Source organism: Xenopus laevis, chromosome 8L, assembly GCF_017654675.1.
Source record: "Xenopus laevis strain J_2021 chromosome 8L, Xenopus_laevis_v10.1, whole genome shotgun sequence".
Classification (NCBI taxonomy): domain Eukaryota; kingdom Metazoa; phylum Chordata; class Amphibia; order Anura; family Pipidae; genus Xenopus; species Xenopus laevis.
This window is the reverse complement of record NC_054385.1, coordinates 6,590,820-6,607,666: the sequence shown is the minus strand read 5'-3', so window position 1 is coordinate 6,607,666 and position 16,847 is coordinate 6,590,820. Positions and strand designations below refer to the sequence as shown.

At 42.0% G+C, this 16,847-nt stretch overlaps 1 protein-coding gene across 1 annotated transcript in view; it reads left to right on the top strand.

Annotated features, from left to right (window-relative positions):
- Positions 1 to 14,135: 14,135 nt before the first annotated feature.
- Positions 14,136 to 16,847, top strand: part of ttll11.L (tubulin tyrosine ligase like11 L homeolog) — a 78,133-nt gene continuing 75,421 nt past the window's right edge. Inside the window, exon 1 of the mRNA XM_018229513.2 lies at positions 14,136 to 15,587. Coding sequence (XP_018085002.1) covers positions 14,532 to 15,587 — 1,056 coding nt within the window. The 5' untranslated portion in view covers positions 14,136 to 14,531. The remainder of the gene's footprint in view (positions 15,588 to 16,847) is intronic.

The following is a 16,847-nucleotide window of genomic DNA, read 5'->3' as shown; positions in this document are numbered from 1 at the left end:
CTGGGAAGGGAGTGTGACTGTGGGATAGCAGGTAAAGTAGGGAGAGAGGGTGCCTATAGTAACAGTGGATAATAGTCTCTGGGAAGGGAGTGTGACTGTGGGATAGCAGGTATAGTAGGGAGAGATGGTGCCTATAGTAACAGTGGGATAATAGTCTCTGGGAAGGAACTGTGACTGTGGGATAGCAGAAATAGTAGGGATAGATGGTGCCTATAGTAACTGTGGGATAATAGTCTCTGGGAAGGGAGTGTGGCTGTGGGATAGCAGGTATAGTAGTGAGAGATGGTGTCTATAGTAACAGTGGGATAATATTCTCTGGGAAGGGAGTGTGACTGTGGGATAGCAGGTATAGTAGTGAGAGATGGTGCCTATAGTAGCAGTGGGATAATAGTCTCTGGGAAGGGAGTGTGACTGTGGGATAGCAGGTATAGTAGGGAGAGATGGTGCCTATAGTAACAGTGGGATAATAGTCTCTGGGAAGGAACTGTGACTGTGGGATAGCAGAAATAGTAGGGATAGATGGTGCCTATAGTAACTGTGGGATAATAGTCTCTGGGAAGGGAGTGTGGCTGTGGGATAGCAGGTATAGTAGTGAGAGATGGTGTCTATAGTAACAGTGGGATAATAGTCTCTGGGAAGGGAGTGTGACTTTGGGATAGCAGGTATAGTAGGGAGAGATGGTGCCTATAGTAACTGTGGGATAATAATCCCTGGGAAGGGAGTGTGACTGTGGGATAGCAGGTAAAGTAGGGAGAGAGGGTGCCTATAGTAACAGTGGATAATAGTCTCTGGGAAGGGAGTGTGGCTGTGGGATAGCAGGTATAGTAGGGGGAGATGGTGTCTATAGTAACAGTGGATAATAGTCTCTGGGAAGGGAGTGTGACTGTGGGATAGCAGGTATAGTAGGGAGAGATGGTGTCTATAGTAACAGTGGGATAATAGTCTCTGGGAAGGGAGTGTGACTGTGGGATAACAGGTATAGTAGGGAGAGATGGTGTCTATAGTAACAGTGGATAATAGTCTCTGGGAAGGGAGTGTGACTGTGGGATAGCAGGTATAGTAGGGAGAGATGGTGTCTATAGTAACAGTGGGATAATAGTCTCTGGGAAGGGAGTGTGACTGTAGGATAACAGGTATAGTAGTGAGAGATGGTGCCTATAGTAACAGTGGGATAATAGTCTCTGGGAAGGGAGTGTGACTGTGGGATAGCAGGTATAGTAGGGAGAGATGGTGCCTATAGTAACAGTGGATAATAGTCTCTGGGAAGGGAGTGTGACTGTGGGATAGCAGGTATAGTAGGGAGAGATGGTGCCTATAGTAACAGTGGGATAATAGTCTCTGGGAAGGGAGTGTGACATAGCAGGTATAGGGAGAGATGGTGCCTATAATAAGGCAAGTAGAAAACTGTTCATATCAGCGTTGCTCAAGCTGATGTCTGTTAGATGGTAAAGGCAGTTGGGAATGAATGCAGGGAGTTTTAACACAGTTAACGGCTAGGGGAGGAACATAGTTTTGCCACCACTATAGATATCCCTGCGGGTGCTTCATTGTCCCTGCTCATTCCAACTGCTTATTAAGTACTGAAGTTAATTTTCTCAAAGTAAAGGTCATTTGCTGTATAAAATGCCAAACAAGGAATAAAGTAGATTTAAGCCCAGCTTGCATGTTCATGAAAAAAAATAAATACAAAACTATAAAATGAGAAAAATTATCCCTTCCGATAACTCCATCAGTCCTGCCATTAGACTTATGAGAACAACAAAACATGTGACGCTTCCCCTCCAAGTATTATAATAGGCCCTCTTTGCTCTAAATTGTAAATAATTTCCTCATTTACATAATAAAATCATTTACGTGACTCCTGCTGTGCCATTTGGTGTCACTGGCAAAATGATTGACCCCCTCTCTTCTAGTGCTGCTCAGTTGATTTAGCTTGGATTCAGCTTCTCGTTAGGGTTTTCTTTGTTGCTCAGAATAACGATACGTCAATTTAATTTACTGTACGGGGTGATCAATACACAGTGCGCAGTTAATGGGGATTTGCAAATGCTGCATGGGTACAGCTCTGGAAAATGCATTCTGCAGTTTCCCAACCTGACTTGTATTTAGATCACCAAATAAAAACCATTTAAAACACTAAATAAACCCTGAAGGATCTTTTTTTCCATGAGTATGGATCTATGTACAATAAAGTAGTACTTTATTATTATAGGAAAAGGGTCAATTTTCTTTGGTTTCCATGGGAGATGGCTGCCCCATAATTGGAAACTTTCTGGATATCAGATTCCAGAGAAGAGATTCCAAATCAGTATCAAGGTGTGTTTTTGATAGCTCAACCAAAAGGATTTAAAAGACAAATAAATGATTCCAAGCACAATAGTCTCCCAATATCTACACGTAAGGAATTATAATTGTAAGATGACTCTAGCGGACACAAAGACAGGTTTTGAGCATTAGCATATTTACACCATCCTAAAATAGAAGCATTCTTTCCCTGCTATGCTCTGAACAAATCATGGAATGCATGAAATGGATCTAAGAATTACAAAAGAAGAACGAGAAAGAGTATGAAGAAAAACAATCATTTTGGATACTGCAAATTCTAAGAGAAAAGTTAATACATTAGAGGGCTCATTTGCTATTTATCGCCACAGGGCTAGGCAGAGAAGTGTTTCAAAAGAATAGAGGCATGGGTGCTTGATAATGATTAAAGTGGCAGGTATTGGAAAGAATTATTGCTTTAATAGGCATGTCGATCTTTAGTCCAGTTTGGTTAAAAATCTGAAGGTTGTTTCTTAAAACATCTTCTGTATCTTCTCAGCAGGTCGGTCCATCAGTGCTGTGTATACAAGGTGTGCTTTGTTTCTAAATCAATATCCCTGCATTTTTCAAGCTGTTTACTGCATTGTAAGGTATAGCTTACCGTATTCATATTGTGGTACATATGTATTTGCATAACTAATTTATTATTTATTTTTTAGTGCTAACACTTTTGGGCTACAACCAGACATTGGACTGTTTCTGTTTAAATGCAGGCCGAGACAAAGCAGAACCACTCACCTTGGCTCACTACGGTGTCTGCAAAAACCTGCGGTGTGCCTTTGTGAAGGTACATGGAGCAGCGTGGAAACACTTCAGTGTACTGAAATCTGCCATGTGTGTACAGCAGCCGATAAGTGCTGCTGCATCGGGATTAGGTGAGCAGCTTGGAACCTTACGCAGGTGAAAAACAACTCAGTGTGACGGTAGCCTTACACAGCACATTACAGAGATTATATACATCAATTATAAACATCATTCCCTTCAGTCCTTGCATCATAGCAACTTACAAGTTAAGACCTCCAATCATACAGCAGGGTCAGGAGAAAATTGACCTGCCTGTATGTTTTTGGAGAGTGGTAGGAATTGAACTCATGACCTCAGTGCTGCTAGGCAGAAATACTATCACCTCCTACTGTTCTGTCTAAGGAAACAATCATGGCGACTCCAACCCACATGCATCAATACAAGTATACAGCGAATTTATGTACAGTGATTTCAGTAAGCTACACCTTTATCCTGTCTGTGGGAAATATATGGCAGTGGGTTTCCATTATAAAAGCTTCTTTGGGCACAAAGTGAGCTTTTCCCTTTAAACTGGCACATTTGTGACCTTTAAAGTAACTTTTCTTTCTTGATTTTTAAAGTCTAACACATGCTGTGCTTGAAGATGAGCCATGAATATGATTTAAAGTTTCCTAGGTCTAAACTATAATTGGAAATTATTTGTGAAATACTGCATGCTAGCTGGTCTCTGGCCTCTGCCTTCATTTATTTTATAGCATGGCATCATCATTAACAGGAACGGTCTTGTATTTTAATTAGGTTGCAGTACAAAGTGGAGTAATCAAATAAAATGTAATTAGTCGGTAGCATGTTTTTAGTGAATGCGAAATGTCGGCATTAATATAGTGACCATCACCAAAATAAGGCTTTATAGTTTTTTTGGGGTGTCGTTTACTAATAACCCATAAAATCTAGTTGTATTTAGGCAGCAGACCTTGTTACTCTGACTTATGACGTCCGTTGGAAGTGCATACACTCTTCTGCAAGGTGGTTGTTGTGGTGATAGAGAAAAGGACACAAGGAAATGTTCAAAGTAATAATGAGTGGAGCAGAAAAAATAAGACCCTGAACCCAAGCAAAAAGAATTCCAGGTCTGATTCTTTGGATACCATAACAGGAAGCCTTAAGGGCTATAACAGAAATAGATGACTGTATTTCAGCTTCTATTTAATTTCATGCCTTTTTTTCTGATGGGGGGGGGCTTATGTCACACTTTCAGATGAGTAGCTACTACTTTCAGAATTCTTTACTTGATTTTCTTACTTATAAACAAGAAGTTAAATTGCTGTTTACTCTTCCATGCCATTGCCATTCCTGGAATCCCTAACAGGCAAGGTACTCTTTAGCTCTCATCTCTCAGTGTCTCGCTAACATACCGTGCCTTGGAATTTGCTGCCACGTTCTGATTAAAATGTAATGAAAGATGGGTAGATAATAACAAGAGATGAACGTATAGTAACTTTAAAGGATAGCTGTGTTCCCCCGAATAGGGGTCTGCCTCATTTCATACATGAAACACGAAAGCTATTCTTACCAACATAAACAAAATGAATGGGGACACGCAGCTGGCAATGTGATAATGAACTCTTTGTAGGACAATAAATCATAAGCAGAGCCAGGTTGGAGTGGAAAATAAATGAAAAGGAGGGAGACAAGGAGGATAAAGTGGGAGCTGTGCGCATTCATGCAAACTTTTCCATAAGGACAACACAGACACCAAACATACAGTATTTAATCAAAGGAACGTATTGCTGAGAAACAAATTGTTGTTAAACAACTGATTGCCGGCAAAGTTGTCCTGGAAATTTAATGATGTAGGGAATACCTTTCCTCTAGACACCTATTGTAATTGGAAGAAGGGTAAAATATTCCCACTCTCTGACTGACTGACTCTGACTGACTGACTTCCTGGGAGCTACAGTTGAGGACCAGTGATGTAGAATTCTGTATATGCCTGGGATTACTGCCTAGTCTAGTGGGATTAGTGATAATAGCACCAATGTATGTACAGTATATGAAAAGATAAATAGGGTTTTCTCTTCTTTTCTCATGATATCAATCGAAAGCGGTGCTCATTTGCTTTGCGTGTAGCTGATAAAGATCATGGAAATACGGATGCATTTTTGTTCTGTTTATTCCATTGCTTGATGGGAATCTCTAGGACCATAACTGTCTATTTTCCACTTCGGTGACTGCAGCTCTCACAGCGCAGCAGGGTTGTTGGAGCCGTAGAACACAATGCTGTCCATGATACCCAATATTTATTATCCAACCCAAACCTTTTAGTGAAGACATAGAGAAGCCTACTAAGCTGTGATTAGAATCTTTATGTAACCAGGAAAGAGTATTTACAGGGAGGCAGACAGGCTCTGCGCCTTGATAAATGAGCTACTAATTCCAGGAAGTTTAGTGCATGTTGCCTTTACATTCGGTTTCAGCACAATGACTAATCTCTGGACAAACTGAGCACTGGAACAAAATGAATTCAGCGGAACTGGCAAACAGTAATGAAGCCACCATAGATTTAAAGGGCCAAGAGCTTCCCTTACCCTACAGTGAGGAATTGCCAGCCAGTGGGAATAGGAGGGAAACCCCTAGTATTGATGCATGGTTCAGCCTGAAACCCACAGGTTTATCCATGAGTGGGATCAGGGCAGAAATTGAGGAGATTCATGGGTGGCAGGCAGTTTTCTTTTTAAAGGTATTTGCCCCTCTTTTTAAAGGTATTTGCCCCAACCAGTGATGTCACTAGGTATAAACAACCCCCTAAGGAGGGGACAGATCAGGTGCCTTTTAGTTTGGGTGTGGATTTGAGGTGACCTGGGCATCAGTAATTCTCTGGTCCCAAAGAGATCTGAAAATAACAATTTGCCTTTTTTTTACCAACTTTTTTTATTTGTGGCAATTACAGAATTGTGACGTTTTCCTGTTTGATGCTTTCAGCAGTTTAACAAGCCAAATGTAATTAAAGCAATGTTAAGCCTGGATACATTATTTTTTAATCTGATTTAATGGTAAGACATCCAGAAGAGTTTACACTGCAAATATCTGATGAGACTATAAAATATCACGCAGTAAGGATTTTTGTCTGAAAAGGATTTTTTTTGAATATTCATGAAACAAACATGGTTTGGATATATATCCCTGTAGATCAATAAAGTACTGAGGTATTCCCAGGACACTGGTCGAATTTATGTGAAGTCATAAAAACTGGAGAGAAAAATAATTGTTACATATATTTTGGAGAGCATTTTGCTTCGTGCCATCATTTTCTTATGTATCACAGCAATAATATATCGATGTACAGATGGGCAGCTCCCTCAGCTGCACAGATATAGCCTGTGATGTTACAATGCATAGTCAGGCGCCCTCTAGTGCCCTTACACATAAAATACTTGTGTTTGTACTTAGTGGACAATTTTCACTTGCAGTATACAGCATTTTGTATTATTACAGAGGGGGGAATAGAAGAAAGAGTCATTATTTGATAAATCAATACACATTACCATAACCTGTTTTTTTTTTTTTACAGCTTATTAGTCAGCAGCCTGTAGGCAGTATCAAATATTCCTGGTAGGTTTATTGCTGAGAAATAATAAAAAAAAAAAAAATAGAAACTAAGGTTGGTAGGCACAAACTGTGACTTTATTTACCTACATCTGTACGTGTTTGTATTTGGCCATTAAATTCATGGAAGACTATCCCTCCCAGAGAAGAAGAGTTCCTGGAGATGTTTGGGGAAACTCACTATACACCATCGTTCATGGCATTTATGGCGAGTATGATCCTGTAAAGACTGGAGTTCCATCTGCAACCGCTGACCATTGACTTTTTTCTGGAACACTTCTCCCTTTTGAAAGTTTCCATTGAAAAGTGTTCAGAAGACAAATTGCAAGAGCAGCCAATGCCCTTACAACTGCCAGAGGCATTGCAGCACTGACCATGATGAAATACTTATGCACCATACTGGCTCAGTGCTGCCTTAAAGCTGCAGAACACATATTTGGGTACGAGTCATTCGGGGAGTTGCTCAGTGACCTTCCTAGCCACATTGTGCAGAAATGCTTCAAAAAGACATTCCTCCTGGCATCAGTCAACAAGGACTTTTCGCAGCAACTTATGCCAGGAGTCTTTCCAAGCCTTGCTTCATCCTCAAGAAAGGAAGCACAGGAGCCAAGGAACTAGCCAGGCAGCCAAGAAAAACATCACAAAACCACCAAAGAAAGAGATAGAAGCCAAGGAACCAGCCAGGCAGCCAAGAAAACCAACAAAGAAAGAGACAGGAAGGAAACCTTTTCTGAAGAACCCCAAAGATAAAGTAGAGTCAGCAGTGGTGGCATGTGCACCCAGGACAAGAAGAGCATGCAGCGCTCAAAGATACTGCCAATACACAAGAGTCATAGCTTGCAGGAATATGGTTAAATACACACAAGTACCTTTTTGCCACTCAGTAGATGCTGCAATTCTTTTCATTCCATCCCTCAGACTGCACAAGCCGGGGTCTGCAGGCTGCCTGGGGTCAAATGGAATGGAGAAAAATGTAGTGTTCACCTGTGTGTATGCTGCCATATTCTCTTCTGTTTCCCTCACCCTGCTTCCCTTTATAAATATGGAGCACTTATCCTGGGAGCAAATCCGATCGCATGTTAAGGAGTCAGGGAGGAATCTTTCCTTCTAGTGAAGCAGATTGGCCCAAGCTTCTCAGAGTTTTTTTTTGCCTTCCTCAGGATAAAAAAACAATTTATTGCATCAATAAAGCTGTGACTTTTCACAGATTAAGCATAAAGTTGCTGTGTGTGTGTCTTTATTTTTGGGTATTGGGGGATAAAGGTTGTGTCTTCCCTCAAGCAGCCAGGGTAAAATATATAGGGGGAGAGGAGGTGGAAGAGGGGATCAAATAGCCCCAATAGTGTTTTATTTGGAATCTACACTACTATGTGGTGGCTAGGGTTCTGATAGCTTAAACAACCAGGCAGTGCCTTGAATGGAATTTATTTTAAATAAAATCATCTGATAAACTTCACATTTAATGCAACTAAGCTAAAAGGTCTTCAGTGACATGTCATGGTTTTATTGACATATGTACCTGTTAGGGTTTTATTAAGTGAACTCAGTTGCGGGTACTGGTCAGGTGTGTGAGTGAGTGGAGACGCTAAGAGCGGTGCATGAGGCGAGTGAGAGCTGCAGCAGGAGCCACACTGTGAACTAGCGCGGCAGCAGGAACCAAACGCCGGCAGGTAAGCCGAGCGCAAGAGGGAGTTTCTGCACGTGCACAACATTTAAAAAAAAAAAAAACAGTCGCAAATCATCTCAGATTATCAATATCTATGTCATAGTAAAAGTTAATTTGAAGATGAACAACCCCTTAGTTAAATTTTTTGTTAAGCCTATTAACCAACATCCCATTTTTCCAACAAAGAGCAAATGTTCCCTCTAGTGGTCCATTTCTAAAATGCAACCCAATATCTTTTTTTCTTTCTCCCTCTGCCTTCGGTTTCCAACTGTTTTAAATATAAATGATTAGGCTGGCGCAGCAGTGACCTTTCCAGAAAAGTAAAATATATGCCGTAGAGCATAAGGAGCTGGAAGCCGCCGCTGATGTTTATAAAATAGATTTATTGCTACGGCTGGTAATTGTGCAGAAATTGTAGGGTTGGATTTATTCCATATTTCACAGATAAATGCCTGATGGAGAATGACAAGTACAAAGGTGAATGAGTGGGTTTGAATGAGAGGCCCTTGTACCTGCCTAATGATAGGGAAGGTTTTCATCAGAGCAGCTTTTGATACCATATTATTCTATGTGTCACTTCTGGAGTGAATGACTGTGTCATAGTGCCCTTATCATGGTTAGATTACCTGAGAAAACTATAGGGCTTTATTGCACAGTGCAGTAGGAAATCTTCCCCACTTGGGTGTCATCTTCTGCACCCGTCCCAGCCACCAGTACAGCTCTGTTTCAGTCTCTCTATTAAAGGAAAACTATACCCCCCAAACAATGTAGATCTCTATTAAAAGATACTGAGTAAAACAGCTCATGTGTAAAACCCTGCTTCATGTAAATGAACCATTATCATAATAATATACTTTTTTAGTAGTATGTGCCATTGGGTAATCATAAATAGAAAATTGCCATTTTAAAAAATAAGGGCCGCCCCCTGAGATCGTAAGATTCACTGTGTACACATACAAACCACATGTAAGGTCACATGAGCCAATTAACAGACAGAGTTCTGCCTTTTGCTTCCTCACTTCTTCCTGTTACAGTTAGTGTTGTAGTATTTCTGGTCAGGTGATCTCTGAGGCAGCACAGATACAGTCACGAAATGGTGGTTCAAGGCAAGAGATGTAAAAGGGCAATATTTATGTAAATATATATTCCAGTTTGGTAAGATTCTTTAATATGTCATTCAATTTGATATAAACTATCTGTTGCTTAAGTATTCATTTTGGTATTTTCCTTTAAGGGCATGGGCAATTCTCCACTGACTGAAAATTCAACAAATATCATTACGGGTTACGGTCTCTTTTAAGGGAGTAGATCTGAGACAATGCTAAAAATGTACCTATAGGGTTGCTTCAATTCATTTAAAGGGCAAGTTTGACTAAGAATGACCATTTTCGTGTTGTGTAGGTGGATTTAATATAAAGCGTCTCCCTGCTCTCTAGATATTTTATACTTTATAGGCAAGATCCACGTGAGAGGCACATTAAGGTATTTAGGCTTACAGGGTTAATAGACAAATGCAAGCAAGCGATGAGTGACAATGGCGGGCTGCATCATGCTGCACAAGGATTAGGTGTTAGGGTTCCAGGGCTGATAGGGGAGCAAAGGGCTGAAATGGGAGCAAGCGGTTGGTGATTGGCAGGGGGGGTCCGTGGCCCAAAATAAAAAGGAAAATCGATGGCATTTGGGCAGTGTCCCCAACCTTTTTTAACCATGACTAACATTCAGATGTAAAAAGAGTTGTGGAGCAACGCAAGCATAAAACTGGCCTGGGATTACTGCTCTAGGGCATTGCACAGTTGATTGATGAGGGCGATCATTAGCACTGGTGGAATATATCATGCTGCACAGGAACTGACACAGATGAGGATCTTTGGGTCCAGAGAAGATTAAAGTGAGCAAGTTGTTGGTGATTGGCAGTGGTAGGCAAACCTTTTCGTCCGGTTTCTCCACAAAAAATGCCAGGAAATCTGCTGATACATTGTCTTTCCCTTGAATGAAGACAGCTGTTAGGGAAAAAAGATTCATTTCTACCCAAAGAAACATTTCTCAAGTTATCTTTATCAACGCATGACTTTTAATCCCCCCTTGGTTCTTTACATATTGTACTGACGTGCTGTTGTTGCTGTGAACCCTGACTGCCTTGCCTCTCAGCTCTGAAGAAAAGGCCTAGCTAGATTGCGTCTAATTCTCTTCGATTGGATAACCAATTCCTCTGGTAGCTGTTCCACAGTCCTTGGGCTGACAAACTCCCTAACGGACCCCCATTCACTCTTGCTGGCATCTGTTTTCTAAATCTGAGATTTAGATGATGCAAATTTGCAGTTTTCCTTGTGACTGATTCTCTGGTTTTGTCCACCATAAGAGAGAATGGCAAAGCTCCTCTGGTATCTCTACCATCTGCTGAAGATGCTGGTAATCCTTGTCCTGTGTGACTTCCTTATCTAAATCTTCAAGCTAGGGAAATAAATTATATTTTGTATGTGATCTGGATATAAGGGATTTAACTGAAGTTTTTTCCTGGGGATCACCATATGTAATGGTTAAGCACCACTTGAACACAAAGAATCAATGATATCCAAATCCAAATGACATTTTTCCTGCATAGGAGCTTCCTCCTCGACATATTCTCCATCAGATAAATCAATATGGTAATCAGTGTCAGATCCTCATTTAAACTTGTTTGGGATCTTGGTCTTTTTAACAATTTATCAGTTGCTTTTTGTGCTTTACTGATTCTATAGTAATAGTCAGAGATGACTTCATCCATTGAAACAAATCTTAAAAGTCTTCAGAAATTTCTTCAACAGCCATAACTAAACATCTTCTGCACATTCGTTTCCCTTACAAAGCAAGTCTCTCACATGCAGTACAGTTTATTTTCACCTCATTTCAGGTCTAAAAAGAAACCCATATTATTACTACAGCGCCTTGTAGTAGCACATACATAATGTGTATATGATCCAATTCCCTCGAAACTTCTCCGCAATACCAATCCTTGTCTAATCAAAGCCTTAACTCACCTATTTAATCTTTCGCTCTCAACTGGACTGTTTCCTTCTCAACTAAAACATGCTCTTGTCACCCCCATTCTGAAAAAACCCTCTCTTGATCCCTCCAATCTTGACAACCTCCGACCTATCTCTCTGCTACCTTTCATCTCTAAACTACTTGAGCGCCTAGTCTACAACCGACTTACCTCATTCCTCTCTGACAATAACCTGCTGGACCCCCTACAATCTGGTTTTAAGCCACAACACTCCACGGAAACTACCCTGACTCGACTAACTAATGACCTTTTAACCGCTAAAGCCAACAATCATTTCTCACTACTAATACTGCTTGACCTCTCAGCCGCATTTGACACTGTAGATCACCCTCTCCTCCTCCAGTCCCTCCAGTCGCTTGGCCTTCGTGACACAGCCCTGTCCTGGTTCTCTTCTTACATCACCAATCGTTCCTTCAGTGTCTCCTACAATGGAGTATCATCTTCTCCCCTACCTCTTTCTGTTGGAGTTCCTCAAGGCTCTGTCCTGGGACCATTACTATTCTCCCTCTATACTTCCTCCCTTGGCAAATTAATAAATTCGTATGGTTTCCACTACCACCTCTATGCTGACAATACTCAAATCTATCTCTCATCTCCTGATCTCAACCCAGAACTCCTAACTCGCGTCTCCTCCTGCCTGTCCGCTATCTCTACCTGGATGTCGCAACGCTACCTTAAATTAAACCTCTCTAAAACTGAAATGGTTCTCTTTCCTCCAAGAAACACCAGTAGCATCCCCGAAGTATCCATCATAGTTAACAATTCCACTATCACCCCCTATCCCCAGGCCCGGTGCCTTGGGGTTATCCTAGATTCTGCCCTGTCATTCACTCCTCATATCCAGTCACTTATTAAATCATGTCACTTCCACCTAAGGAACATATCCAAAATACGATCATTTATCACCCAAGACGCTGCCAAAATTCTTATTCACTCTCTCATCATATCGCGTCTAGACTACTGTAACTCTCTTTTAATTGGCCTCCCCCTCCAGAGACTGTCACCTCTCCAGTCCATAATGAACACTGCTGCGAGGCTCATACACCTCAGCAACCGCTCATCCTCTGCCTCGCCATTCTGTCAATCCCTGCACTGGCTTCCGTTGCCTTTCAGAATCAAATTCAAATTAATGACACTGACTTTCAAAGCACTTCACAACTCTGCTCCACCCTACATCTCTGAACTCATCTCTATATACTCACCCACTCGCTTACTTCACTCCTCTACTGACCTGCTACTCAACTCTTCTCTCATTACCTCCTCACATGCTCGCATTCAAGACTTTGGAAGGGCTGCACCCCTCCTCTGGAACGCTCTCCCACGATCTGTCCGACTTTCTCCCAACCTTTCTGCTTTCAAAAAATCTCTGAAAACGCACTTCTTTCGAGAAGCCTACCCTCACTCTGCTTAACTACCAAACGCAACACCACATACAACACCACATTTCTCACCCACTTACTTCGATCTTGCCCACTCCCACACCTTGTGTATTACTCCCTTCCCTTTAGACTGTATGCCTATGCATTGGGCCTTCCTCACCTCTTTGTACCTGTATTGATTGTGATGTTTGTTACTCCATATATTCTATGTATGTAATTCATGTGATGTAGTTGTATAATCACAGTTACTTTACAATGCTACGCAATATGTTGGCGCTATATAAATACATGTTAATAATAATAATAATATATGGTCTCTCTTTTGGATACACTCACCCCTCAGATCTCCTAAGCGACCCCCAGGCTGGCATTTTCCATGATGCAGCAGATCTAAATAATAACAGCCAGGCATAATTAACTAGCCCAACATATAAAAAGCCATGTTCCCATTTCGTTGTTACATGGCAAACTCAGAAGGCAGCTTTGCAAGGCACACATGGGCAGCACACATGGGCAGCACACAGGCATATCAGCAGCATAGCAGGAAAGAATGCTACACAGAACACCAGCATCCATGTGTGTTTAAAGGAGACATAAAGGATAAATGAAAAACCCCTAATTTTGTAGGCAATTATAAGTAATATATGGTTTTGCTTTTACATGGTGCTAAAAATTAATATTATTAAAAAGAGTCCCTTTATTGGAGCTCCCCATAGATGTTCAACTGGTCCCTGTCTGTGTTCCTAACTAGGGTTGCCATCTTTTCTGAAAGGTTTTACCGGCCGGTGGGGGTGTGGGAACAAAAGGGGCAGTCCTGAGCTCTGAGTGAATTGAGGGTGGGCCAAGGACTTTTTTTAAGGGTATTACAAATTACCGGCAACTTTGTAATACCGGCCCCGTCCTTGGCAGGTGTTTTACCGGCTAGTCTTTTAAAATAGGACTAAGCTTGCTGGGTGGCAACACTAGTCCTAACGGTCCCTGCCAGAAGCACAGTAAAAGGGGGACAGCCAATCACAGCCCTGCAGTCACACAAGCAAAGACAGACTTCAGTTCCCTATCAGGTCCTGCTAGCTGCTGATTGGTTCCTGTCCTACAGTACAGTGAGCTGAGAGCCGCCGGATCCCCTGCAGAGCCTGGAAATTCAGGGAGCAGGAGGTGGAAGATAAGGGAGGGATTATTAGGGTTTTTGCATAAATATTCAATAAATCAGCCTGAAACACTACTATTTTAAGCACAATTCTTCTGTATCTAAATGAGTATATCTATATGCACTGGTACATTCTTATTTTTTTACACAAAATGTCTCCTTTAAGGGTGCATTCCAGTGATGTCATCACTTCCTGGTTACCAGCATGAAAAAGGGAGGCGGTCTTAAAGAAAACGGAGAGCTATGATAGGCTGCTTCATGATTGACAGGCAGGGGCAGAGAAAGTTCTCGGTGTAGAACGGCTTGGGCATGCGATCAGGAAAGGCAGAGCTGTGGGATTGTTGCTCCGTCCATATGGACATGTGAAGCCCAGCTGCTGAAAACAGCGGTTATCTAATGTAGTGAAGGAAAAAACACGTACATTACCATAACAATTCTTGTGGAACGCATCACACGAACTGATTTGTCCCTCGCCGCTTGCCGTTTGTTGCGCTGTCAACCAGACCCAAACAATCACGCGTGTGAGAGGGGCGGGGCATGAGTGTGAGCTGCCGGTAATGGAACCAGCTGCTGCCCTGGGGCATCCTGGGAAAAGCCCATAAGAAAGTTAGTGGTCGGGAGGAAATGTCTGGGAAAGGGATGGGAGACCGGGTAGGAGGAGAGGCGAACCGGGAGATGATAGGTGGGCTAGGACAAGATGGGGCTTTACAGTGGGTGACAGATGGGAGAAAGCAAGAAGGGGCAGATCATAGAGATCCAGATGAGATTAGAGAAGGGGCAGATCATAGAGATCCAGATGAGATAAGAGAAGAAGGGGCAGATCATAGAGATCCAGATGAGATAAGAGAAGAAGGGGCCGATCATAGAGATCCAGATGAGATAAGAGAAGAAGGGGCAGCTGTGGGAGATGCACAGGCGGTAAGGCAGGAATGGGCAGGCCCATGTGGGGAAAGAGAAGGGAGGGCATTAGAGGCAGGTTATTATCCAGTAGGAAACACTGAGCTGAGAATAAAAATAGAGGAAAGGCTGGAGCTAAAGGTGGCATGTGGGGATATAGCAGGACAGAGAGTGGGCTTAACCCAAAAAGGGACAGAAATGGGGGTGACTGATGGGTTAAAGCACAAAGAGACAGCGGAGGAGAGGATTAGGGAGACAGAGGAAGTGCCAGGACAGTGTCTGACAGTTAAGGCAGCCCAGCTAAGGCCCCTTAAAGTAGGGCATGAGATACTGAAACCAGCAAGTGGGGTGCTAGGGAAGGCAGCTGAGTGTAAGGGAAACAAGTACAGTGGGACACAGGAGGCCGTATGCAGCTTTTCTGTAAGATCAGGTCCCTGGTTGGTATCAGGGCAGCATGAAACCCGGCGCAGCACAAAGTTTAATAAGAGAAGAGAGGGCTCAGCGGAAAGGCAGGATCAGAAAACGAAAGATGTCTATAACAGGTTGTCTGCCAGCCGAGGAACCAGTTGCCCACCTACCACCCGTAAAAAGTCTGAGCACAGAGTTGCTGAAAGCAAAGCAACAAGATTATCAAGCAGGGGACCCCCACAGCAGGAGATTAAAAGCAACCAAAAGAAAGCGGAGGGAAGGGGTAATAAGAAGCAGGTGACGGTGGACAGCTCCAAAGCCAAGACATCCTTAGAAGCCCTAAAGATGAGCATCAAGCAGCTGAAGTGGAAAGAAGTAAGTACCCTTGCTCTATATATCTACCTGTTGCTTAGCTCTGAAACTTGCTGTATCCTCCTAAATCCATTCTCCCCTACTATGTGTCCTCTCTGTGGTATTGTCCTGAAAACATCAACTTAACAGTGTGTTATCCAGAACCCAACACCAACAATGACCAGGTAAATGGGAAAGTATTGGACTTTACCCTGGTGTTTGTGAAGACTGTCTTAAATGTGTTTTGCAGTGGGTAAGGGGACATTTAACCCAGAAGAGCCTAAATAACCGCATTCTCAACAGATGCTCAGAGCCCACTGAGCATGTGAGTGTCACAGACACTTTCCAAGATGGTGACCCCCTGTGACAAGTTTGAAGTCCTGGATCATTGCTGCTATTGACAAGCTGAAACTTTAGGCTAGTGTAATAAGTTCAATATATAATAAATAGCATTTTTAGCCACATTAATTTTTATGGTTTAATATTCAGGAAAATAGTTGAATCAAACCGATCCAGGCAGTATTTTTAAACTCCAATGTGTTTTTATTAGCAGTGTAGGCACCCACAGTTCTTAGTTCTCCTTTAATGGGCAGCCTTTCAATCACTGTGTTTTGGTATTAATTAACCGTGGTTTTGTTGTTTTATAGCCACAATGCCATTTGGCTTTGGTATTTACTCATTACAGTTGACTTAGAACTTCAGCAGATAGTTGATATATCCATTTGAGTAACAGTAATAAATCAGTCCTTTATAGCTCCTACTGTATTCAGACTTCACATGGCACACGAGTTATGCCGGCAGTGAACGTGCTCACTTGACTATGGTTGCTAATACAGTGTCTGAACTAAGGAACAGTGAGAACATATCCCATTACCTTTGTGTTCCAGCAGAGAATACATTAATAAAAACCAAGTCTATGTATTTAGCCAGGCTCAGTCTGTGTTATATTTATATTGGTTGGTAGGGTCCAAATTACCCTGACAACTATGCATTTTAGATGGGGTCAGTGACCCCTGTTTGAAAGCTGGAAAGAGTCAGAAGAAGGAAGCACATAATTGAAAAAAACTATAAAAAATAAATAATGATGACCAATTAAAAAGCTGCTTAGAATTAGTCATTCTATAACATTCTAAAGTTAACCAAAGACACATGGAGGAGTTGGGTGCAGTTCCGCTTGGATCGACATTAGCCTTTGTGCCCTTGCACTTGCATTCAGGGTGTCAGTCATTGACCCCCTGTTTCTGTGAGGGACATGGAAAATAAAATATATTTGTTAGGACTAAA